The following is a 27,978-nucleotide window of genomic DNA, read 5'->3' as shown; positions in this document are numbered from 1 at the left end:
AAAAGACAAGGTTAATAAATAAAAACCTTATACAGACTGAAAGATGATTATTGTGTTATATTGGGTCTTTTCTCTTTTCAGTCTTGATTTTTTTTTTATAGACCCAATCTATGTATTTTCCAGCAGAATTCTCTCTAGTGTGGCTACAGAAAAGTTTCCATAGAAGAAAAAGGATTTCCTGTAGGTTTTGAAGTAAGTGTAGATGCATTTGGATGGGAGAGGATTGCAGGTGGTAGGAGGGAGAAATGATGGCCCCTGACATGAGAAAATGTTCTAGGCACAGGTAAGATTTCAAAAATAAATGTCATTGAACTGTCTCTATGGTAACCACAAAACTGTTTTTCTTGACTGAAGAATTGTATAATATTACCTTGAAAATAATAGATCAGAAGAAAAACCTCTCCATGAGTCACAGAGAGTTAGAGTAGGCAGGAACCCTGAGCTTTCAACAAATCTATTCCCCTGCTTTCAGGAAGAATCCCAAATAAACACTCATTCAAGTAGGATTCACTCCTACCAACTTCCCTGATTAATCCATTCAGCAACAAGAGCAAGGCATCTAGCCTCTAACTTTTCTATTATATGCGAAGGGCCTTAAACCATACTCTTTTTCAGTTGAGGTAGGGATGGAATAACTGATTGCTAACAGCTACTTAAGTACCCTCTTCTAATGGAATCTATTCTCAAGCTGCTTTTCTGTCTTCTTTCTCCAAACTAAATAACACAATCTATGAATATGCCTTTGCTTAAATAGGTATCCTCTTTCTGAGAGACCATTTGTAGGGAACAGGGCTCTGTTGAATTCTTGTTTTAAAATCATCCCCACCAGGCCATTCAAATGTTTCAGTTCTGCAAAGCTCCTGGGAATCAGTTTTTAATTTCCTGGAAGCTAAGCTTCATTTTTCAGGGCATGTTGTTGGACTCATTTGTGCTGTCTGTTATATCCAGTTTCATTTCATCCCCAAATATGATTTCTACAAGAACTCACACTGCTTTCATGCAATTTCACATGACAACACAATGTTCCAGAAGGACTCTGAATCATTTTAGGGACACAATTGAGAAGAGAGCAGATGCTGTGTAAGTGGGCTCCCCATACATTTTCCCCCATATAAAGGCAACTAAAACAGAGTACAAAGATCAGTTCTTGGGAAGAATTTAAAAAATATGGTCTCAATTCTATCAGGGTCTAGGTCCTCCTAGATAAAGAACAATATTGCTAGAGATTAAAGTTTACTGTTCCCTATTATCTGTCTTTGGCCAGCACCCTTTCCGCATATCTCTAACCAACCCATTCCAGCCACCACATTTATGAGACCCATATATCTGATAAATATATATATTTAATTCTGAAAACATGTTAATCTACTTCAGTGGTAAACAAGATGGTTGGTACTTCTTACCTGTGTTCTCTCCCTGGGCAGATGGTGTCATATGTATCCATCATTATTCAATATGGGACTGTAGAGTATCCTAGGTTCATTTCCTCTCTAACTTCTATTATCTAATCAGTGACAAAAATCCCTCTGATTTGCCTCTGTTTTAATATCTTCTTTTTTTTTCTTTTTTAACTGTCTATTCTTAAGGCCACTGTTCTACTTTAGGCATTTATCATCTCTCATCTGAACTTTGAAACACCCTCTTAGCTTTTCAACTAGGAATGCTGCCTCCATTTTAGCCTTCTCTACTCCATCCTCCACATAGCTTCCAGAATGATCTATATGAAATGCAAAACATAGCACCTGTTAAAACCTTTAGCATGTTTTCTGTATTTCAAGATTGGGATTCATTTCTTTAGCATATAGATTTCAGCATCATTGTATCTCTGTCTGTGTCTCTACACACATACATATATATGTGTATATATATATGTGTATATGTAAATATATACATGTGTATACACACACAATATATATATGTGTGTGCTTTTTTTAAAGTGAAAATGTAAAACATGTACACAATTTTTTAAATCAGACAATTCAAAAGGACATATAAAGAACTGTAAGCATCCCTCTGCCTCATACTCCTAAAGAAACACTGTTACTTATTTCTTGTGTATTCATCAGAAATAGACAGTGCACATATATATTCATAGAGAGGCTTTTTACACAAGTGAGAACATTTAATAACAACCTTACTCCGTGCTTGTAGCACTGTATTATCTCTTGACAATCTTCCTTGTTCCTTTTAAGTTCTCATAAGAGTGAATTACCTGTAGTTCTCAGAATGTTCCATGCTGTTTTCAGGCACACCAGCCAATGCTTATGCCCTTCCTTTTGTTTGGAGGCTTCCTCTCATTTGCTAACTACTCCTCCTCTTTAGGATTCATCTCCAGCATTAACCCTTCGCCATACCTTAGAAACCACTGCTCTGTGCTCCCACAGAATCCTGGACTTGTATGTCTTTGTCATAGCAATAACCACAGTTTTAAAACAATTTTGTGTATACATTATCTTGTACACTACAAAATATTCGAAGGTATGTAATACGTCTTGGTCATATTCCCATCTCTAGTGCCCAGTTTAGGATGTGATTAATTGTTCTGTAAACATGTGTTGAACCAAAACACACTGAGACCAAGATAACTATGGATGTTTCAAAATCTTCCAAAAGAGAAAAATCTTCACTTCAGAAATAAAAATTTTAAATAATTTTTTTTAAAAGACTATAAATTCCACAAGGACAGAGATCACATTTGTTTTATTCACTAGAGTAGTTGAATGAATGCTCTTGGAAAAATTGCCTTTAATCTTAAATAGACAATGCAATTATGGGTTTTATTAGGGTTATAAGTGTGGGAATACCTTAGGCACTTAATGAAGGGGAGCAGAAAAAGCCACTAGCAGAAAAACAATGACTATGAGGATTCTGAAACAGGGCAACTGCACTCATGAAAGAAACTCATATACCTTTCATTCTTTTTTTGTGGCCAGCCTTCTTTTCTAAGTTATCACCTCTATTAGAAATTAATTATAAACTCTTTCTTGAGCATTTCTGTCAAGTGCCAAGTAATAAATTGCTATATCTCCTGATTATTACCTTCCTTCAATAGATAGCAGTCAAGAGATTTCATGAAATCCATGATCTGCTGAAAACAGAAGTATTCTAAAATGCAGAAACTTAATCCTGGTATTACGAAAAATAGGATTCAGTGCTCTAAAAAAGTTCTTGGGGGAAACTCTGTACTAACATTTAATCAACTATAAGCATATTATCCACTCATCTTCCTATTCTGCTTGAGGATAATAATGTCATTTGAATTGTTAAAACTCATCATTTGGAAAGATTTAATACCATTTATTGTCCTTTGGAAATGTTTTACCTTCATTGATACTGTAAGCTTTCATTCATGTGTGTTTTGAAGGTGATATCAAGACTTTGGGGCCTGCCAAGACAAAAGGCATCAAACACAGAATTGATACTAAGTGATGTTCAGTTGAGATAAACATCTTGGCTTTACTCCTTGGTACCCGATTACCTGATGAAAAGATTTTAGGTGGGTTGGGTAAATATTTCAGGATACCCAGCTCCTAGAAAATAATGGTTTCCTTCTGTTTCACATTGTCTTGAAAAATGTATTATTTTGGCAGTAGTGGAGCAATGTTCCCAGTTTGAATACAATAGACAGTATCAGATAGAAATACTTCCACTTGGCTCCAATATTCAATACTATGTAAACCAGGTATTAGTCAAGTCCCATTTCGAAGATGATTGCAGCAATGTTTTTTATTGCTGTTTTTGAGAATAGTTTAATTAGGAAAAAAATGGATGATAATGCTATTACCAACTAAAATGATGACTGAAGAGGCCCTAGAATGCAGACGATCATTACCGCCATATTCCCAGGAAAATACCATCATTTGCATTCAGTGGGAACTCAATAAATGCTTATTGATTGACACATCTGACAAGAGAATAAAATAAAGTAAAATGGACTCTAACCGGAGAATAAGATGGAGAGGAAAAATCTTGATTTTGACAGTCTAAAATCTTTAAAGGTCTGTTTTATATTATAGAATATTTGAACTGGAAAGAGGTTTAGCAATTGTCTCACTTACCTTCATTTTACAGAGAAGAAATCTAAGGCCAAAACAAGTTGAATGACTCACTCAAGATCCCAAAGCTAAGTACCAGGAATTATTTTTTTTTTACTTCCCTAGCAGTTAGGAGCCAGACCCTGGAGTCAGGCTGCCTCATTTCAAATTCTAGCTCTGCCATTTACTGGCTTTATCTCTTCTGAGCAAGTTATTTAACCTCTCTTAACCTAAGTGTTCCTCTCTCAACCTCAGTTTCTCCATCTGTAATGGGGGGCAAAATTGCATAGCCTTAAATCAAGGATTAAATGAACTACTAAAATGAAATACTTAATAATCATACCTATTACATAGGATGTGCTCAATAAATATTACTATTTATTTTCATTGTATTGCCTAGTCTGGTCTTGTACTCCTGAGAACATAGGCTTTCAAATGTGAACTTAAACTTGTAAATATCTGGATAAGCTTGCTTTGATGTTGCTTAAGGTATAAAAATACTTTTTTATTATCTCCAAACAGAAAGGTAAAACGAAGATTTTCCTCTCTCAGCTTCTCCAGATATCATATATTGTAACCCAGCACCTAAAAGCAAGACCTGATTGATTATACATATAAGAAAAAAACATATTTATATCTATATTTAACTACTGATAACTGTTCCTACCTTTAAATGGTACTGACCCATTTGCTCTTTTTGCAAAATAATTCTATTAAAGTCTCAGAGAATTTACTGACAGCAGCAAGAGTATGTTTAGGCTATTCTACAAAGCTATTGCAAGCTCCTCAGTGGGAGCAAAACAGTTTGCAATGTTCTCTATTTGGGAGAAGAAAAATCAGTGGTGTTCTGTAAAGCAGTAGGACATTATTGGAGTGACAGTGCTTGGCAATATTTTCATAACGATCATTTAAGGCTGACTGACTCATAAGTATTGACACAGTTAGGAGGGTTTTTTATTAAAGTCAAACCTCACTGTCAGCCTGTTTGCCTTTGTCCTGTTGCTTATCATCAATTTCTAAACCAAATTCCCCTTTCGAGCACAGTTACCTGTTTAACTATCTAGAAATTAACAAGAAATTTGGAACCTTCAAATAATACCATTCCTAGAGAAATTTAAGAGAAACAAATGTTCACTTCTTAATAATGCTAGATCTCAGAATAATGGACAATAATAATGTACTGTAGCCTTACTAATCAAAGATAACAGCAATCGACATCACCTAGGAGTTGTTAGAAATACAGAATGTTCAACACCATCTCAGACCTCTGATTTATAATTTGCATTTTTAACACTTCAAAATCTCAGAGTGATTCAGGTACACATTAAAGATTGAGAAACACTGACTTAAAAAAATGGGTAAAGGGAAGAGAGATTCTGGCAGGTAGTTACTGTTTTGTGTGACCAAGATGATGATAATCAGACATAAATGAGGTATGTACCAGAAATCTGGAATCAAACATTAAAATAACAATGACAATAGTAGAATTTAGTAACACTGAGTATTTGGTAAATTATATTTGTTTTTCTTTTAGGCATTATTTATACAGTTGGCTTATTAATTTTTTTGGTTGTTTTTCTTGTTATTTGTAATGACTATAAGACGATTCACTGTTGCATCCATCCATGCATGAAGGAAGGAAAGAAAAAATGAGTACATGGTAGTTATCTGTTGCTCAGAATGATTTAATTTAGGACTCAATAGATATAAAGTCTTCTAGGCATGGTCACTTGGACCATAGTGCCTCTGCATTTGGAACTCCTATTTGATCATCAGAAACCACCTCATTAAAGAAGGAACAATTGGTCCTTGGAATCTGAAATATAAGAGTTCACAAGTTGTTCGCAAGTAGTTAAAATCATGTTTCTCAAATGTACTACAAAGAGAAGACTTGCGTACTACTAGCTGTGTTTTACTGGGCTTATATTAGCAGTTGTTAGTGGTTACTTTAAAGCAATTTCTGTGGGCTATTGTCTCTTTTTTGCCCCAACTGCCTCTTGTTCATCTTCAGTCACTCTAGTGTGTGTGTGTGTGTGTGTGTGTGTGTGTGCACGCGCGCGCACGCGTGTGTGTAGGTATATGATTGGCAGAAATTAGAGAAGATTTGAAGGGCTTAATATAACAATAAATGAGAATCACAGTGTTTTTTTAAGATGACTGTTAAAAAAATAACAGTATATAGTCACTATGGCATGCACGACATATCTTATGATGCCAGAAGAAAAACCTTTCCTAATTCATCAATAATATTATTGCCTGAAAAAAAAAAGGTCTTGCTCTTAAGTTCATTTTTTTTTTCTGCATAAGTACTATTCATCAGAGGTTTTGCGTTCACTGCTCAGTACCAACAATTCTCGATTGTAGATTCCTGACTATAAAAACTGACTATTTTCTTATAGGGAGGGGGACATTTTACATTCTGAAGTATATGAATCAGAAAATATTCTTGATTTTATGCAGTCTTTAAAACAGACAATGCTATAAACCAATATGAAATTATATTTCACTCAGGGTAGCATAGGAAAATAACAAAAATTAACAGAACCTAGTTTCAAACCCATTAATGTAATATACAATTATGTCATTTTTCCAGCTGTGGAATGGGTGAGTGATAATGGTAATGAATAAGAATATAAAAATGAGCAATGCTTTAGTAATGAATTTTAGTATGAATTTTCCTTAAAACTGTTTTTATTATATTCTTTGTTCATTCTTATTTTTTATTAGCTTTGGTGAATATTTCCTATTAAGTAACTTCAAAAGGTTACTGCCTATTAGGTTCCTGAAACATGATTAATATGTGTAGCAATGAGTCTTATTTCCCACAGACTTTTCACCCCTCCTTGAATTATCTAAAAATCAAAGCATATTATGGATCATTCTCTTAATCAGGGCTAACCATCTAGATTGTGTTTATACAGAATGCTCAATCCTAAAATTCCTCTTTATTTTCATTTTTCTTGGAGTTATTGCCAATCTATTTATTTCAATCTTTTGTCATAGATAAGAGAAGATAAAATAAATCTTGGGTCTTGTTGGTAGCTCTCATTAAAAGGAGAAATAAAGAAGAAAAAGTAAATCAATGATTTGAAATGATTTGTTTCAATGGTCAGTGTTTCCTATTTTTCTATATGTCTCTAACATCATTATGGAAAGGTGATGGGTATCTAGTAGAATGTATTTTTCATAGATGTGTCTGTTTGGTGAATATTTTTAAAATCACGTACGTATATACACATGATGCAGTGAGTAAACAGACTGTATTATTCCATCATTAGGAGCTATTTCCAGTGGTACTGCAATTCGATTCAATTATTTTCTGAGCTTATGTATGAATTCAGTTGAACAATTGATTATAGAGAGCTTTCTTGTTGTGGTGGTTGTTCTGGTTAACAGCAACTTCCCTATTCAATTCAAAATTAAAAAAAAAACAGAAAAGGTGTTTATAAATATAGTGAACAGAATTATACATTTTTTTAAATTCTGGAAATTATAGTACCCTATACAGAAGACTAACCACTCGCAAAGGCACAATTTGCCTTTTGAGCTTTCTAAATCATCTCTTATTTTATAAATGATCTATGTGAGTACTTACGAGTTGTCAAAATAAATGACTAAAAAGGAAAATATTATCATTATTTATCTATATAATACAGACAACTTGTTTTTGTTTAATTTGTTCAGTTGTGATGGCATGAATTAGGTATGATTTGTTTAGGTACACATGTTATTACATTCCTCAGTGTTTGTAAATAGTGGTTTATGGATTATTTCGTGGCAGTGACATGTATGTGAACAGAATATTGTAAATAAGTCAGGCTATTAACAATCTTTGCCAAGTCAGAAAAATATTCATTGTGCATTATTTTTTAAAAATTGGTTTTCTTTTTCCAATACAACAGAGACCTTATCTTAAAATAGCATTTCAAATAAGCTATTTAAAGACCAGTAAGTTACAACTGTAAAATTAAAAGTTTAATAGTCACACTTTTATTATAACCCTATTTAATAAATTATAAATATGTTTATTCTTTGTCATAATCTTAAATTTTTCTTAAACCTTACTATGTTAAAAAGAAAAAACAGTATTGAAATGAAAAGACAATAATAGCCTTACAGCTATAGAGTGATTTAAAAAAAAAAAAGAAAACAAAGGTTTTAGTCTTTAAATTATTCAGACTGTCTAAATTTCTGCTGCCACAATATTTTTTCACAAGTGGAAAAAAATGACATTTTGCTCACATAGATATAGCTGTTCCTGGGGTGGTTGGTTCTAGAAAAGCAACAGGCTTTTCCCCCTGCCTTGCAAGGAGCAACAGAAAGTCTAACAACTAGAAAACTGCTACCCCACAGTGGTTGGAAACAGCCAATAAAGAACGTGACAGCTATGATTTCAATCCATTTCGCAACAGCTTCAGAAAAGGAGGGGGGGGGGAAGGAAACAAAAGAATGTTAACCCTTTGAAATGAAAGAATTGCGCTGTTCCTATCGTCCCCCTCCCTTCCACCGTCCCTTTAATCATCAGGCTTTTCTGGCATGCTTAAGTTTCTCGGATAAAATAAAGAAATAACTCGACCTGTTCTCTTTCATCTTAAATTTGCAAGCAGCAAGACAAATTCATCAACCCCCCACATGGTAACAATATGAGCCTCTCCAGAATGTGGCTTGAGCATTTTCGTATTAGCAAGCACAGACTGTTGTCTCAGCCTGTTGCTCCTGCCACACGGTGTGCTAGAGCCTGGAAAGAGGGATGGGACACTCTGAAACCTCATTTCTGTGCGTGAGTGCTTGGCGGCAGGGCCGCGGACATCGGACCTGGCGAGAAAGCGGCTGCGGACCACTGTCCGAGGACCCCAGTGCAGGCCGCCCGACCACCAGCAGATGGTGCCCTCCGCCTCGGAACACTAAAGGAAACCCTGCTAAAGTAATGCTCAGACTCCGCCCCACCCCATTCGCGGCTGCCAGTCACCGGTCCTTCCCCAAATAGTGCCGAGCACGTTTCCTCCGGAACACTGCAGTAGCCCGCGTGCGTGTGTGTGTGTGTGTGTGTGTGTGGTAGAAAATACAAACCAGGGGCAGCAATGTGTGTGTGCCAGAGAGGGGGGGAGCGCACCCGGAGTGGGTCTCCCGGCGCCGAGGCGAGATGACCGCCAACGAAACGCAGAGGGCACCCGGACCTGTCCATTTCGCATCTGCGTAAGCCCGGCCGCCGGGCCCGTCGGGAGGCCACTCACCATGTTCACTTCAGAGACCATGTCTATGCTGGCGACATCTATTCGCATCCCGACGTCCACTGGGGGCCCTGTCGGGGAGGGGGGACACGTTATGGACGTATTCTTAGAGTGGCGACCGGCTGAGTTGGGGCGAGGGGCTTCCCTGCACTTGCTACATTCTGAATGGGCTCCCTCCACACCCACCCACCCTCTGCTTGCAGGGGACGGCCTGGGAAAACATGTGGGCACACGCGTGATGCAGTGACTATGCAAAGGGTGTGTCAGGCCAGGGGAAGGTCGACTCTGCTTGGGGTCATCTACCTGAGACTAGGAGGGGGGACGGGGGCGGAGGTCCGGCGCGTGCGTGTGTGTGTGTGTGTGCAGCGCGAGCGCGCGTGTGTGTGTGTGTGTGTGTCCAGGGCGGGGGCGCACTGCACGCTTAGGGAAAATAACCTGCTTTTTTTTTTTTTTTTTTTTACATTTATCTTTGACATGGAGGAGAACTAGATATGGGTTACAGGTTGAAAAAGATGAAGCTTTACCTCCAAAGTCCGGCCGCAAGCGAATGTCATATCCTTTGAGCAATCTGTCCACTGTCTCTTTCACGTATGACATGTTGCTGGGCTCATTGGCGCTGAAGGAAAGAAGTAGGGATCATATTCAGAATGAGCACAAACTGCGAGCAGACACAAAAATAGACAGGCACACCTACCCCCAAATAACAAGCTACATGATCCAGCAAGCATGTTAAAAGAAAAACACCAAGAAAAAAGAGACATTCAATAACAGCAGCTCACCTGTGTGCACAACAGACCATGGCAATCATCACAGGGAAAGAGAGAAGCCCCAAACTCTCTCGATTTTGTACTGTCCACATTACTAACTCTGATTAAAAATTGTCTTTTCGGCGAAGATTCAAGGAATGCAACTTAGTCGGCGGCAGGGCACTAATTCCCCGAATGGACTTGCGCATGCGCAGAGAGTGCTCACTACCAAAAGACACCTTGTGCCTTGCAAACAGTATTCCTAGTGGAACAGGCAACAGATTTCAATTCCTTTAAAGTTCCTGTTTGTGGTGCTCCGCGTCCTTCTGGTAGTCGGAGATATCCTGCTATTTGCTTGCTGGGGATTCTACGTGCAAGTGTATACACAGAGCTTTCTTTATGCATTGGAGGTTGCTATGTTCTTTTCTGCCCTCAACCTTTTTTTTCTCCCTCTCAACTCGCAGAGATCTGGCTAAGGCTCCTTGTGACTGGCACCTTTCTTTGACAGTCACGATGGTCCAAGAACTGGGGGTTTGGAGGCTGGGCGGTTCTTTGGTCACCAGTGTGTGTGTGTGTGTGTGTGTGAGAGAGAGAGAGAGAGAGAGAGAGAGAGAGAGAGAGAGAGAGAGAGAGAGAAATGGGAGGAGGGAGGGAGTGAAGTGAGTGAAGAAGAAAAAACAGAGAAAAAGGGAAGGAGCAGAGAAAACCCAGGATGTATTTGAGGACTCCAAGAATCAGGTCAACTTGGGAGGTGTTTAAAACATCTGGCTTAGTGAAACCCTTCTCGTGGGAAAGAGAGGGGGAAGGGCTGGTCAAATTTTTCACTCTCTTTTCTTCCCTCCTCCTTTCCTGTCTCTTCAGGCATGAGGGGTGTAGGAAGCAAGCAATGAGACAGCATCTCTGGGCAGGCAATTCTTCTTCTAGGGCCATCTGCTGCAAGTACCACTTTTCTTCTAGGTACTAATGAGCCAAATCTCTTTCTTAAATTGCCAGCGTGTAATCTCATATTGGTAACCCAGAAGGGACCCTGAAACATCCAAAGGGTCTAACATCCGCTTGCAATTAGTTTGGAGTTTTGTAAGGAGCAACAGTTGTTTGAATTAAACTCAGTCAATGCAATACTATAAATGTCGTTGAGCACATGTTGGGCGGCAGGTCCTGGGGTAGGCGTTTGTTCATTTATTTAACGGTATATATTAAATCTTTACAATGTTCCAGTCGTTCTGGGACTTAGAGATCACTTAAAGAGAATTCCTGACCTAGAGAAATTCACAGACTAATTTGAGAGAGACACACATTTAAACTAAATTAAATATATATCTCTGGATAGTTTATTTGGTGAAAGGAGGGCTGTGAATTCTGCCAGGGAGAGGTAGATATGGTTTTCAGAGAAGGATGAGACTTTTTTCCAGAACAGGGAGGGAGGGGCATTCCAGAAGGAGGAAACAGAATGTACCATGTCCTAGAGATTTAAAAGACTACCGTCTGCTTGGCTAGTTGAACCCTGCAATGAATGAGGAGAACATAAAAGGAGGGAGGTAGATATGGTGGGTGAGGAGAATGCAAAGGGAAGTCAGACTATAAGTTACATCCTTTACTATACAGAGTTAGGTTCTGGAAATCACTGAAAGTTTTAAGTGGAAATGGTCAAGGTCAGATTTTAGACAGAATGTTCTGGCAGAATAATCACAATAAGAACAATTAACTTTCATCACTTGCTGACTATTTGCTGGTTCTTGTACATTATAGATTATCTTATTTAGACATAATGAGGAAACACATGTGGTAGATGTTATTATTATTATCATTTTATAGATACTGAGAACAAATTATGGTAATGTAACTAGTTAAATATCAAACAGCTAATAAATGGTGGAATTAGCATTTCAACCCAGAATTTATGGACTTAAGTACTCTGTTTTGAAACAGAGACCTCATGAGGAAAAAGCAGAGACAGAGAAAACAAGAAGAAAGAAAGGTTATTACAATATCCCAAGAAAAGGAACTAAAGTCAGATAGTGATTAGCATGGAAAAGAGGTGATATACTAGCAAGATTTCAAAAGAATAGTGAAGGCATCAAATATACTAGTGCAAGATTTCAAAAGAATAGTGAAAGCATCAAATAGTGAAGGCATCAAATAATTGAAATGTGCTTAAAGAATTATGCAAACATTTACACATATGTAGATCTTGACATTTTATATACACATTAATTTTATTTTCTCATTGAGCCTCAACAACTTCAAATAGTAGGCTATTTGTTCTGGAGGCAATTTTAACTGTTAATCAGGTTTCTTAATTTTCTTAAAAGTATATTTCTTAAATGTACATATTTTTAGTTCCTACGGATCTTTTTTTACTGGGTAAAAGAGAAAATTTATGCTTCCAGTTCTTTCTGAAGCATAGAACCTCTATACTGCACAACTGCAAAAGCTGTACTTAGAAAATGAGATGTGTGGAAGTTTATTTCATTCATTTGTTCATTCATTTAGTCTTCAAATATTTATCGAATACCTACTAAGTGTCACACCCTATGCTAAAAACTGGTGACGCAACAGTGAAAAGACAGCATAAAAAGTTCTTCTCACATGGAAATTGTCAATTGATCCACCTATTGTAGAATGCAAATTGTCAGCCTTGCTAGCTAAATTTAATTCATAACAGAAGTATTTAGTTTGGAGTTCACTATGTTTGTTTAACTTACATAGCTTTTATTGGGATATGTTTTCCAATTGGTCATAAATCCCAAAAATAATTTTTGTGTAACAACCAGGATTTTATTTAATAATATCTGCTGAAGACCTAAGGTTTTATTCTAGAATTAAGGAAGACTATTACTGACTTTATCTACTTGAACTCTAATGTTTAGCATGCCCCAGTCCAAATCAGTTCCACTGAATCTGACTTTGAAATTATGCCTTCCACTTACGTGGAAGGACACTATAAGAACATAAGATATTCATTATCATATCTATTATTGGGATGCTATTGAAGATAAAGCCCACTGTATCATTCAGTATCATATAAATAAATACTTGTGGGAGAAAATTTTTCTGAGACCCTTGTACTCTGAAAATTGTTTCATTTCCTGAATAGCTTGTGTATCTTACGGGTAATAGGAATTCTAAGATTCATTAGTTTCTCTATTTGCTTTGGCCACTGGGAATCTCAGATTTATAGGTACAATTCAGCTTTAATTATTATGTAAGATATTAATGACCTGCATTTTGATATATTACATTTCTTCCCGACACCTTAAAATTCTAAATTTAATTTTCCTTTGTCACACTACCTTAAAAACAGTTATGTTGCACTGAATATATATAGCGTGTAAGCTGTTTTAAATAATTTTAGAAACACTCATGCAGTCTAAAGATGTTCATTGAAGTGTTGCTTTTGATAGTGTAAAATTGACAACCTAAATGTTTACCTATTGGGAATAAATGAATGCAAATATGATTACACAACAGAATACAACAATTAAATTATATAAAAATCTATGTCTTTTTACACAGATAAATCCCAAATATAAACACTAAGCAAAAACAAACAAAAATAAAATAAAAAGAGCTAGGTGCAGAAAGATAGTAGTGTGATAACATTAAGTGCAGTTAAAAAATTTAAGTGCAAAAACGATAACATACATTTTTTTATATTTTAGATATAGATTTTTAGATAGATAAATACGGATCTATTATAAAATAGATAATAAAGGTAGAGAGGATACTAGATTTTAAGATACAAAACAGATTTTAACTGTTTTACTTTATCCCCTCAAAATCTCAAGAATTAACTAAAATTAACCAAACCATGATATGTAGGTGTCCATTATTCTGCTCTTTCTCTATTTCTAGGTATTTGAAATATTTTATAAAAACTAATTAAAATGAATAAATGACAAGCTAGAAAATATATTTGCAATTTATATTTTTGAAATGTTGATACATATTGATATGATAAATAAATATACTTAATAAATAAATGAGCATATGATTGTGAAAGGCATTTCACAAAAAAAGTGACCAATAAATATATTTAAAAATTTCAACTTTGTTAGCACTCAAATGAATACGATTTTGTAAGAAATGTGAAATACCATTTTTATTCATTAGTTTGCTATTTTACAAAGGTTTAACATTAAGTATCATAATGCTGTGGAGGAATATAATTTCACACACTTTGGGAGCAGTATAAATTACCACAATCAATCTTTAGGACAATTTTTAATACTAATAACCATACAATATATTATTTTCTGAATCTATCTGTGGAATTTGTACTCTGTTTAATTGTTCAGGTTTTCTGATTTAAAATAATATTGCTTATATGACATATAAATAATTGAATTTATGATATATTTAATTATAACATATAATGATGATTTAATATACATACACATTGTGAAATGCTTACTATAATCAATTTAATTAACACATCCATCACTTCACATAGGTACCATTTTTGTGAGTGTGTGATGAGAACATTTAAGATAAACTCTTAGCAAATTTCAGGTATACAATATAATATTATTAACTACGATCATTATATTGTGCATTAGATCTTAACTTATTCATCTGATAACTGGTCAAAGTACAAACTTCTATTCACAATATGATATATTTTTATCACAATTACCATTAGTAAAGTTTGAATTTTGGTAAGGCAGCCATACTTAACATATTTAGTGCTCGTAATAACTCATGAAGCAGTGATACTATAATTCTGTTTTACAGATGAAGTAACTGAGACACAGAAAGTTCATCAATTTATCCAAGGTCAAACAACTAAACGATAGAGACAGAATTCAAATTCACATTGTCTAATGACAGTCTACACTCTTTACTAGTACACTATTAATTATGAAAAAAATGTTGCCACCATTAAATATTTTTTAACCTCTGTTGAGAAAATTATATGATTTTTGCAAATTCTCCTATATAATTAAATGCATTTAAGATTTATCCTGTGTTATGAGTGATTTATATTTTTAGAACAAGCCAGAATTAGAGATTTTTTTTTTCTTTAAGCACAACAGACCTTTGCTTCTGTAGCAGAATCTTATAAAGTGTCAATTTGAAAACTGCTTGTAGTGTTATGACCTCTGGCCAACCAACGTGATGCTTTGGGTAAGAGAAAATCAAAGACAATGGCTATTAAGGTTGTTATCAGTGAGATATTGCTTTAGACTGCCATTTAAAAGTGTTGCCATTCATAACTCATTCTAGGTGTAGAGATTTTACTATTTTTTTTCCACTAGAAAGTATGTATACTTTTCATTTTACCTGTTTCATAGACTAAATCTTTAGTAACAGGAATTAACTGAATAACCAAAGTGTTACAAATAGCTCGGTGATTACCCAGGTGAACACTTTTCTGTCTAAACATATAGACGTAGGGCTCATTCATTTACTCAAAAATATTTTTAGAATTATGCAACAATAAAAGATAAAAACTAACAGGGTAAACATATTCAGAAAACCAGTTTATAATGTAAAATATGCTAGAAATGAGAACTTTCCATATTAACCTGGAGTGTCAGGGAAAATATCTCAAAAGAATTGATATTTTCTGCTGGATCTTGAATTCACAGAGCTAAGAACTTGGAGGAGTTGGGGTAGGTGGAAAACACAAGCAAGGGCTTGCAGTTGATGAAGATAAAGAAAACGGTAGTATTTCAGAGACAACTGAATAAAATCATGTTTGCAGTGGTGAGAAGAGTGGGGTGATGGGAGGAGGATAGGAAGGCATTAAGATGAGGAGAGAAATATGTTTCAGCTCACAGCTAAATGTATCTATAGACACATACAGATAATCAAAGGTAGCAAACCTTTAAGGAAAATCAAAATCATGGAGGAAAAAGAATAAATTCCATAGGCAGAAAACTAAATCTTTGTGGAGGGTAAGACAACTTTAAAGTAGTTATAATAGCTTGGGAAAGGTTTAAGTACATACAGAATACCCAGTGAAAAACAGCGAATTGTTAGGCGAAAACAAAAAAGTCAACAACAATGACAAAAAATAAAAACTAGGGCCCCAGGAAATTAAAATGTAATTACTAATTTTAAAAGAAAATTTTATAGATGAATTCAATGACACAAATGAAACTTTTATTAGTAAACCAGAAGATAGAATCAAGTAATTATCAAGATTACATTGCAAAAGACAAAATAAAGGATCATTGAAAATATATCCAGAAGTTTCAGAAGAAGAAAAAGGAGAGGAGTAAATAATAAAAAAAAAAGCAATGTCCCGGAAATGACAAAAATTATTAGTTTTATGATTGAACAAGCTCATTGAATGTTAAACAGCATTAATTAGTCATGTTTTGGTGAATTTCAAGAACATCCAGATAAAGAAAACAATTTAAAGTTCTCTTGCAAAGAAGAAACCATATTTTCTACACAGAAAAAAAGAATAACTTGTCATTCTTACAGCATATTTAGTACCAGATTTTTTTAACAAGGAAAAAGATAGAAGTTTATTAACCTGTGCATCAGAAATTCTTATTAGCAAATTTAGCACCAGAAATCAATGAAGCAATATTTTTAAAATTCTGAGTGAAAATGATTTTGAAATGTTAAGTCTATACTCTCGCAAACTAGCATTCGGTTGTGTTGGCAATACAAAGTCATTTTTAGAAATTATAGGACTGAGAATGGTTTGTCCCTCACAGATCCTTTTAGCAAGATTTACCTAAAGATTACTACAGCAAAACAAAACATCAATACAAGAGAGAAGAAATTAAGACACAAACTCAAGTGATAAGCAAATAAGCCAGTACAAAAAAAAATTCTCTAATTTTTATATCAAATACAGTGAAATTGAAAGCAATTGTTAAATTGTTCTAAAGCCATAGGCAAAAAGTACAGAGGTTAAGCATTTATGAGTTAGAAGAGAGGTCATGAGGTTGATGGGTTATGATGAAATAGGAAAGAGCAGATACTTTGAATAAGCCGTACTTCTCAAGTAGAAATTATGAATTAAAAACAAAAGCTATAGTTTATTTAGTGCTTACTACATTCCATGCACTGTTTTAAGTCTTTTTCATACATTAAGCCATTTATATCTAACATTTCTCAATGCTAGTAATATTGTCTTCATTTTTCAGATAATTTAAAAGAACAAGTGGAAAAAGCAACTTGCTGTTGGTCACACACCTTAAATGTCACAGAGTCAAGGTTCAAACTCACAAAGTCAAAATCTAAAGCCAATATTATTAATCACTATGCTATACTGCTTCTGACAGAGAAAAGGTGGAGCATAGAGAGTGACCTACTCAAATACTGGTGAACAGACAATGGAGAATTCTCCCAGAAGACAAAACATAACTGGATTAGTGGTCGAGTAATAATAGGGTGAAACACTTGAGAGACACAAGTTTACACATGATTAGAGATCTTCGTGCCTGCAGAGGAGCCAACAATATGGCCAAACTTGTGGATGCCATGAATGCCTTCAATAGCTATTGCCAACTTCATGATATCAGCTGTTCTTAGTGGATTGGCATGTCCTGTGTCCCCACACGGCCAATAATTGTGGCTGAGATTTCTGTGTTCTTTACCATCATATACATTCTTATAACAAAACCACTAAAACTTTTTAATTCACCAATGCATATTCTTTATCTCTAGTTATATCTGGCACAAAATAGATAGGCAATACATATTCACTGAATTATTGGATAAATATATAAATATATTTATTGAATGTCTAATATGAACCAGGCATATTGCTATGAACAAAACAGGTAGAAATTCATCCTTGAGATCATGGTGTTTATATTCTAATGAAGGAGATGAACCATAAGCAAGGTAGATATGCAAAGTATACTCTATATTTACGGAATGGTAAGAGAAAAAAAAATAGGCAAATCAGGATATGGGAATAAGAACCTGGGGAGAGATGTGTGTTAAAACTTTAGAAACAGTGGTCAGTAAGACTTTATCGAAAAGGTGACATTTGAGTAAAGGGCTATGGATAGAAGTAGAGTGAGCTATGTGAAGCTAGTGAGGAAGAACATTGCCAACAAAGAACAGCAAATGTATAAATACTGGAGTAGGAATGTGTCCAGTATGTTTAAGGAGGTCAGTGATGCTAGAGCAGAGTTTGAGGCAGAAAAAGCAACAGGAGATGTATTGGAGAGTTAAAAGATTTATTCTGAGTAAGATGAAAAGCCAGCGCAAGGATTTAATATAAAGGATAACATGATCTAACTTGCTTTTTAACAGAATCACTCTAGCTGCTCTAGAATACAGACTGCTAGAGGTAAGTAAAGGTGGAGGGAGTTACGTCACTAATCCAGGTGGAAAATTATAGTAGTAGTGATGGTGGTGAGAAGTGGTCACTTTCTGGATATATTCTGAAGCTGGAGTTAAAAGGGCCTCCTAAAAGGTTGGCTATGGGGTACAAGTGAGGGAAAGAGGAATTAAGGATGACTCCAGAGTTTCTGAGCTGAGCCAATGGGAGAGCTGCCATTGTCTGAGATGGCAGGGATGTGGAGGGACAGTTTGGGAAAGGGGAGTTGTGTTTTGGACATGCTAAATTGGATATAAGTGGATAACTCCATTTCAAGAAAATGGTCTTGGTTGGAGATATAAAGTTGAAAGCCATCAGCAATATAGATGGATGTTTGTTACAGATTTAACTATTTGCCCTCCCAAATTCATATTTTGAAGCCCTACCCTCAGTGTGACTGTGTTTGGAGATTGGCCTTTTAAGGATGTAATTAATGTTAAATGAAGTTATAAGGGTGGAGCCCTGATCCAATATTACTGATGTTTTTATAAAAAGAGGAAGAAACACCAGGACTACTTGCACACAGAAGAAAGGTCACATGAAGACACAGCAAGAACAAGGCCATCCATAACCTAAGGAGAGAGGCCTCAGGACCTTATTTTCTCACAGTTTTTGAGGCTAACACCTTGATCTTAGACTTCCGGCCTCGAGAGCTGAGAGAAAATAAATAAATTTCTATCGCGTAAGCCACCCAGTCTATGGTATTTTATTACAGCAGCTCTAGTAAACTAATACATTATTTAACATCATGAACTCCATAAGTTCACCAACATTGTGAGTATAGGTAGAAAATGTTTAAAAAATTTAAGGTGCCCTGGGGCTTTTCGACCTTTCGAGGTTTAGAATACAGAAAGGAACTAGAAAAAAAGAGACCAAGAAGGAACGGCAGATAGGAAAGAAACCAGGAGAATGTGGTCTCCTTAGCCAAGGAAAGAAAGTGTGTCAGGGAAAAGGAAATGATCAACTGTATCGATTACTGCTGATAGGTAAACAAATATGAGGACATGAAGACTCTTTGATTACTCAAATGAGAAAAGCATTACTTTTTCCAAAATTCGTAGATTTTGAGATCTTTAGTTTTCATTACAAATTATTTTGATTCAATCTCATTAAAATTTTTAAGCTAAATCAATATCACAATGGACAATCTTGAAAGTTTAATTTTCCTTTTTAAAAGTTAGCGATGTTTTAAAATTTTATAAGTTGTCAGTAAGAGCCAAAAGATGAAGAAAAATATGTTCTAAAATTTTAGATTTCCAGTATTATCACATTATTTTGTTGTGGCATTTGTTTTATTTCTAGGAACTAGAAACATTAAAAATTCAGCTATTGATTAGACAAAAAATAATTCTTTGATAAAGGGGAAAAGGCAACTTATATTTCTAATAGGAAAAACTAAAAACATGGGTAAACAATAAAGAAAGTGGTAAGAGATTCAGTTTCAGAAGAGAAAAGTCAGTAATTGAAATCTGAACTTTACAACAAGTTAATTATTTGAATTTTGAGAGAAGATAACCAGTTTTGAACTTCCTAGCAATCTGTGGATGAAAAAGTACAATCCGCAGGCTCCAAAACAGTGTTAATATAACAATGGGCAAAATTATGATTGATTGTTTAGTCATATGTTATTTATAAAATAATCACCATGAGGGTGTTAAACCATCAAAAAGTTCAGTATCTTGCCAATATTCTGCAGTTAGTGGTAAACCAGAAGTGTGTGTGTGTGTGTGTGTGTGTGTGTGTGTGTGTAAGAAATAAATTTTGAAGATTTTAATTTTTTGTTTATAGTTACTCTTTTCTATTTTATATATTTCCATTTGTTTCTAGTTGTTTTTTATTTATTTATTTTGATTTATCTCTTAGGTGGCTTCCTACAGTAGTTGTCACAGTACATTTCTCCTAGAAGTCTATCTCATATTTTCTCAAGAATTCTCTGAAATCATACTGCATCAAGTAGTCAGTTAAAAAAATGTTCATTTTTAATTGTCCCAGGAGTTAAAGTAAATGTGTGAATAACGAGACTATCAGCAAAGCATCACACATATGAAAGTTTCATTGAAGGTGTATATAATGTCACCTGGTTGCCAGAATCATAATACTTCTCCTTGACAGTTTTCATATCAAAAGCATGTTGCCAAACATTCCTTTAGTTTTATTAAATGTTAACACCAGCAGGATATTTAATAATCTGACCCAACACTTGTATTTTAAGGTGAGAAATAGTGAACCACCTAGAAACTATATGATGTGCAGAAGTCCACGCATCTAATAATTATAATTTCGGGTAACTTCACTCTAAATATCTCTCTTTCTAAACAATTTATTATCTCTTTTTGCTGTCAAAAATATCGTATTAGTGCAGGTATTCTCAATCTCTGCTTTTAGAACAGCTCATTTTTTATTAAAAGGTAAACTTTCTAATAATAACAAGTTGAGGATTTTAGCACATAGTTCAAAAACTGTTTTTACTCTCATTTCAACCAAGGAACATAATTTTGCTCATTAAATTGTCTGCATAACAGAAATTTTGTCACATAGGGGACAATAGAAAAACATATCTGGATTTGATTTTTCTATTTTTCAGAAAATAAACAAGCAATTTTATAATTCACTAAATGTCAATATATCACTTTAGTAATCAACTCAAATAATTATGGTTTCCAAAAAAATTCTATTAAATTATTATTAAAGAGCTAGAACATTTTTAATAATGGGAAAGAAAAAATAACAGGCTTGATTTTTTTCATTACGTACCCACGAATATGAATTTTTATATAGCAAAGAGTAATGCATTTTTAAAGAATCTTTGGCTTTTGCAGCCTGGTTCATGTTTTTCCCCTGGGGACATAAGAAACCATGAGCCAGTCTTTTAGTGAGGTTATTTTTATCGTTTTTCCTTCATTGAACCCCTCCTTTGTTACAATGTTCTTGAAATTTAACACTAAACTGCTCTGATTTTCTGTTTAAACAGAGGCAAGACTTCTACATGCTGGATTTTATTTCTACAGTGCTGCCCTGCCCATCTCATCCTTGAGAATGTCAAGGTGTAGTTCTCTCTAATATTCCAGCTGCTGCAGCATTTGGTTAAAACATCTATTCGAACATTTTCCCCATACTTCTATAGTTAGCTGAATATTTTTTTTCCCTGCTAGTTGCATCCTCTTCTAGGAATAATAACTGTTTTTGAATTTAACAAAAATCCTGATACATTGTAGAAGATGAAAACTATGTCTTGAATAAATGAAGAATGGAATGAATAAAGATATACAAGAGCTGTGAGAATCAGTAGAAAAACCTCAGTGTACTTTCTTGTTAATCAGAGAGTAAACATTGCAAAACTAGCCCATGTCCACTCATTGCTTATATAGTACATTAATGAACATCAGACAAATCTCTACAAATTAAAGTAGACAATTAATGGCAACACTTTCTAATTAATGCTCTGAAACCATTTGGTGTTGTTTTTACATCTCAGTAACTCCCTTGCATTTAGAGTGACAGTGTAACATGTTCCAAGCAATAAAATGTTAAGAGAAATATTATGAGTTACTTTTTGGCTGGGATGCTTAAATACGTAGTGTACTTTCTCTTCTTTTCAGTCGTTTTCCCACTTCGAGGAAGCTAGAAGGACAAGAGTGTAAATGGAGCCAAGAGATGGAAGAAGCTCGGACCTCTGAGTCAGCACTTGAAGCAACTGTACTAGAGATTTTGTGTAAACAACATTGGACCTTACACGAGGGTGAAATAAACTTTTACCTTACTTTGCTATTTGTTTTTTGTAGAAGCTAGGGTTAATTACCATATCAATGTATAAAATTGAGTAATCTCAAAAACATAGTGTTCATATAAAAAGCAAATTACATGATGATACTGTATAAAAATATTAAAAGCATGATAAATAATCTTATTTATTTTGAATACATATACAATAGTAATACATAAATACGCATGCAAAGAGAATGACTAAATTCAATACGATGGACAGTTGTGGTAGAATACTCAGAACGTTTCAATTATACCTGTAAAATTTAGTTTTTATTAAATAAATTCTGAATTTTGGCAAAATGTTAGAATTTAGTAAAGCTGAGTGTAGAGCATCTAGATGCTTGTTATATCGTTCTTTTCATTCCCCTGTATTTTGAAAGATTAAAAAAATCAACACTTAATGATTGGGGGGGCTTAGATAGAAGTCTATAAATCATGAATATTTGAGGAGAAAATGTAGACATATTCACAAACATGTACAATTAGATTTAAGTGCAAATTATAAAACCTGAAAAAGGGAAGTTTTATCTCTTTATGGAGAAATGTATTTTACTTAGAGCTTATAAACATATGAGCTGCCCCAGAGTTGGAACATTTTGAAAAACACAAAGTGAAGCATAGATTAGTCATATTCATAAACCCCACCACAAGTTATTGGAACATACTCACCAAGGAGAGCAGGTATGCGTGCCCACAAATAGACCTCCCTGGGAACAGTCTGGGCCGTGTCTGGTACATTTTCTGCTTTTCTGTCAAGCATGACTATTTGGCCCCACTTAAGACCTTACACTGATCCATTCCTGCACCTGGTTTTTAGTCCCAGGCAAGCAGTACAAAATGTAGATGTCGTTGGCTACGACCCACATCCATCTTGCTGCCAGTTTTCTTAGTATTTGCTGCCCAGTTCACAGCTGGGCTTAGTGCCTTTTGCAGCCCCTTCATCTTACAGCAAGATCACAGTTGCAGGCTCCGCATGTGCCTGCAGTTAAGCAGGAAGGAGTAGCCTGATCACACAGTGGAGTTCATTACTGCAGCAGCAAAGATAACATGAGGCCTTTGACAAAATTGTGTTGTGTCGCCAACTGGCCCAGTCTTCTCAGCTGCAAGAGGATTACATCTCTGCTCCTTGGTGTCAGTCTTCTAAGTTAGTATAGAGAACTTAACTGGGTTCAGTTACCGTATTCAGTCCAGACAGTCTCAACAACACCTTACTCTCTCAAGCCTATGTTCTTGAAACAGCTCCTAGTGTGGAGATGGTTGGCAAGGTACATTCCAAGAATAGGGGAGCATGTCAAGAGCCTTCTAATGCTGAGATCCAGCTCATGGGTCAACTGGAGGTCATGTCCTCTCGATGACCTCTTCCAACACATTGCGAAATCTTTAAAGTTTGTCCTGGACCACCAGCATCCTCTTTTGCTAATTTTCCCCACTCAGTTGCACTTCTTTTCATTTTTTAGGTACCTTGACCTTTGAGTTTCATCTCCCACTGAAAATACAAATTGTCTAATGCCCTAATTTTCACACCAACTAAAATTTATTCACACTAAAGTGTTAAATCCCTGTTTTAACACTTCTAAGTTTTTTTACCTCAAGCTGTAGAAAGACTTTCTCTACATCAATGGCAATGAGTTTAAAAAGTGTCAGGTTCAGAAATCTAATGTGTTAGTTATTAATATAACTAACATTCTTTAGTGCTCACTGTTCCAGGCACTCTTCAAATTGTTTTAACACTTACTAACGCACTTAATTCCTGTTAACAATTCTATAAACACTGTCATTGTCCTTCTTTTGCAAATAATGAAAATGAAGTCTAGATTAGTAAAGTAACGTTTCCAAGCAGAAACAGCTAAAAAATGGGGGAGCCAGGAGTAGAGTAGGTCAGCTCCAGTAATACTCCAGCTTTAGAGAGGAAGATATAGGAACTTTGCTCCCATACGAGTATAATATGATGATGGCATGATAATCTCACAACAATAAGTGGTGTCAGGGAAATGAGTCAACATTTCAACTGATCATATTTACTTGCACTAACAAAATAAGGTGATCTTGGCATTGCTTGCCATATTGCCTCCATTAGTATGGACCTGACACTTTTTAAACTCATTGCCATTGATGTAGCGAAAGTCTTTCTACAGCTTGAGGTAAATAAATACTATGTAACTATTAAAAGAACATCAGAGGAGGAGACAAGGAATTGATCTAGATAATTTTAAAAGTCCTTTCTCCTCTAATAGTCTATGAAAGGGTCTGGTTAGTTTTTTTACTATATTTTATTATAGAATGTTGCTCCATTAACAGAATCATCTCTGATTATGTCTTAAACATTAAAAAGAAAAAAAAGAAAAGAATTTATTTATAATGGTCACTTTTCAGTGTCTTACTTTTGAGCCCTATTATCTAGCTGATTGTGAACTGACTTGTGGGTCTTCATAACTGTTGAACAGTCATTCCATTTCAGACATGGACTCCATTGTCAATTCACTTCTGGAAACAATAGTGTGTATTCAGATGTAAGGCAGATGGGAAGGGCTAAGAATAGTCTAGTTGGCAGGAATGATGTGGCAAAGCCTAGATGACTGGGAAGTGGCAATAGGCTTTGGGACAGACTAGAAAGAAAGAAACTCAGGTACTGGGAGGAGAACATGGTCTCAGAGAAGACTGATACCAAGAATCTTAGTGAAATCTAACATCTAGAGCAGTGTGTTCAGATAGGTGATCTGGGCACAACCTTGTAAGTATGAAGAGTAAGAAGCAGTCAAAAGTCCAAGTTGACATATGGAGAGTAGTACCAGAGAAATCTATAAGAATGAGAATCCCAATCCAGGAATCCAGAAATTGTCCATAAGGCCATTGCATACCCTGGGCAAAGAGGGTAACAGTAGGATTCAGGTTCAAGTCTAAGCTACTAATTCCTCATTTGAAAAAGTATGGGTGCCAGAATTCACTTAAGCAGTTCCATCAGAACACTCTGAGACTAGACTTCAACTTACCCTTGCAGTTTCTATGATTCTGAATTTGCTCCCGAGTTCTGCCTTATTCTCTGACACGGAATTTTTGACCTCATCAATACTTCCATACCTAAGCATTTTTTTTTCTTCTAGTTCATCATGTGAGAGACCATAAACAATCGATAACTGATTTCTGTAGTAGCCATCATGTTAGAGGCAGGGATGTGAACTTGATGTTTATGGGGTATATGGAAGAGAAACGCCAATGCAGTTCCTGCTACACTGCCTTGTTACTTACCAAAGGGAGGTCAAAACACTGTATTACCACTCACTGAGAAAGCTGCCTCGAATATGCACCAAGCTAAGACTGACTGAGAATCTGGAACAGAAGAGTCACCTCTATACAGAGGTGAGCAGAAGCCTGGTTTAAATGTCAGCTGTGGCAGGCAAAGAAATCTTAATCGATGTGCAAGTGCTTGGGCAGCCCATCCAAATTTCTCATTTTGAGAAAAGCTTGGCAAAGTCTTTTAAAGGAAATCTTTCAAAGTACACACATTCATGTTTTAAAAATATATTGAATTTAGATGAAACCCAAATGGGGACCATCACCTCTTCTTGTTTGTTTTTCGTTGTTGTGATTGTTGTTCTTTTTGTATCTAGTCTAGGGATCACCAAATGTGTACTATACCAACCTCTTTCTGGCCCATGTGGAATGTTTTGGGCTCATGTGTTCTTATCTGAAGGAACAGCCTGAAACCCTCCAACCTGTATCACCTCAACCAGCTAACTTCTACTTCTACAGTCAAATCGCAGAGCACCACCGGGGATGACCAGTTGTTACATGGATTGGGATGCTTACTGCATATGACTTCTGACATCATCTGGACCCTCAGGGCTTCCCATCTTACATGCCTCTTCTTAATTGTCTTAACCATGGTTTGTATAATTGGACTCATTAAATCTCAAGTTCTACTTTTTCCTTCTTAAAAAAGTTAAAATCGATACTATTTTGAACATAGATATCTTAATTTTAGTAGATCGTGTTGATTAATAATGTTGAATGCATTAATTTTAGGTATTATTCCTTAAAATTATATAAATAAATATTATAAAAATTGTATTTTTAAAAGTTCAGGTGTATGGAAAAATAATTGTTTTCTCAAATGATAGCTAATATCAGAAGTTTAAAAGTTGGCATTCTTTAAATTCTAGCATAAGCTTTCTGCTATTTCTTTGCACAGTATCATCTATTTACATGGCTTTATTTACCACTTATAATCTCAAATGTACATTTCAGGTCCAGAACATGGTTCTGAATTTAATGAATATAGGATCCCCTTGAATGTCTTATAGTCTTTGTCTCCAATTTCCTGCCCTCACACTTCTTGTGTTTAGTAGTATTTAAGTAAATAGCACCACACCCCAGCATTTACCTAAAGCAAAAGCTGGGAGTCATTTCTTGTCAACGAATGCCAATAGTGCCTATCTGGCCCCAGTGCCATTATTCTAGGTCAGACAACCACCCTCACCTATAATATTACAAGTGTTCCCCAACTGGCCCTTGCGTCTAAAATCTAGATTCACTCCAAATTGTTCTTCACCCAGTTTCACTTCCCTCACTCTCCCATCGCCACAGCCAGAATGAACTTTTAAAAATGCAAACTTAATTACATCAGTCTCAAGATAAATCTTAATGTTTTCCCAGTGCTGTTAGGACAAATGCCTTAGTATAATTTATGCCTCCCTATGACCTCGATCCCACCTATGTCTTTGACATCTTGTTCCGTCTCCATTAACTTTTCTACATTCTCTAGAAGGATTTTCTGGTTATCTATTTGTTATGGACTTCTAGTTTAATTTCACCATGGTCAAAGAATACACTTGGTATGATTTCAATCTCTTGACATTTGTTTTAATTCACTTTATACCCCAGCAAGTGGCCAGCTTGGGGCAATGTTCCACGCTATTTAAAAAGAATACATACTCTGCAGTTTTTGGATGCAGCATTCCTCTATGTCAATAAGATCTAGTTTTTTGCAGCACTATTAAAATCATTTATATGTTTCTACATATTTTATCTGTTCCATTAGTTTTTGAGAGGGGTATGTTAAAAGCTCCCTCTATGATTGGAGAGCTTAGTTTTGTCGGTTTTTTTATAGTGTTTTTAAAGCTATGAATTGAAGTATAAACAAATTCAGAATTTTTATATTATTCTGAAGGATTTATATCTTTTTTGATATGTAATTCATCTTTATCTCTAATAATGCTTCTTGCACATAAAATTTACTTTATCTACTATTGATATAGTGATAACATAGGATATACTTTACCTTAAAATTCTGTGTCCTTACATTTAAAGTTATCCTCTTTTAAGTGACATATACATATACATATTAGTTTTATTTTGTTATTCATCCTGGTAATCTTTGCTTTTTAATTGCTATATTTGCTTTTATATTTAATGTAAGTATTGGGATATTTGGCTTTAAATCTATCATCTTACTACAATGACTGTTTGTCCTATTTATTTTATGTTCCTGTTGGGTTCACACATGGCAGAATTTTGTGTTACAAGCAAAGTCAAATAGGTTGAAAACAACATATTAATTATATAATCTTATGCCAAACCCACATATAATGTTTTTCAATGCTTGACCTCTATAATTCCTTATTTTATAAACAGTTTGCCTTCAGGACACATGCTTTATCATAATTCAAGTCATTGTAATCAAAAGCAAGTTAAGCAATTTGATTCCGGAGTGATTTTGTACTCATGATGTAAGACAAAGTGTAAATATAATGGATGTACCAGACCCGTAAAAGTGGAGTTTTATCTTTATGACTATTATAGGGTAGTTTTTTTAAAAGATTTTTCCCATTTTTTGTTACTGTAAATTGTGGGATTATGCACTCTGAATTATCAAATAATATGTTAAATGTCTTTCCTAAGAGCCAGAT

General features: G+C 35.1%; 1 protein-coding gene across 3 annotated transcripts in view; it reads right to left on the bottom strand.

The window, feature by feature from the left end:
• Positions 1-10,366, bottom strand: part of GABRB1 (gamma-aminobutyric acid type A receptor subunit beta1) — a 370,441-nt gene extending 360,075 nt beyond the window's left edge. For 2 of the 3 annotated variants that reach the window (XM_039845134.1, XM_039845135.1), the window contains exons 1-3: positions 10,045-10,366; positions 9,790-9,881; positions 9,269-9,336 (exon numbers count right to left, since the gene is read on the bottom strand). In XM_039845134.1, the coding sequence (XP_039701068.1) occupies positions 9,269-9,336; positions 9,790-9,881; positions 10,045-10,124 (240 nt within the window). In that variant the 5' untranslated portion in view covers positions 10,125-10,366. The remainder of the gene's footprint in view (positions 1-9,268; positions 9,337-9,789; positions 9,882-10,044) is intronic. The other variant, XM_039845136.1, reaches the window with a different exon arrangement.
• Positions 10,367-27,978: the final 17,612 nt, after the last annotated feature.

Source organism: Pteropus medius, unplaced genomic scaffold, assembly GCF_902729225.1.
Source record: "Pteropus medius unplaced genomic scaffold, Ma_sr-lr_union100, whole genome shotgun sequence".
Taxonomy (NCBI): Eukaryota; Metazoa; Chordata; class Mammalia; order Chiroptera; family Pteropodidae; genus Pteropus; species Pteropus medius.
Note: the sequence above shows the minus strand (reverse complement) of the source record. Positions and strands in the feature narration are given on the sequence as shown.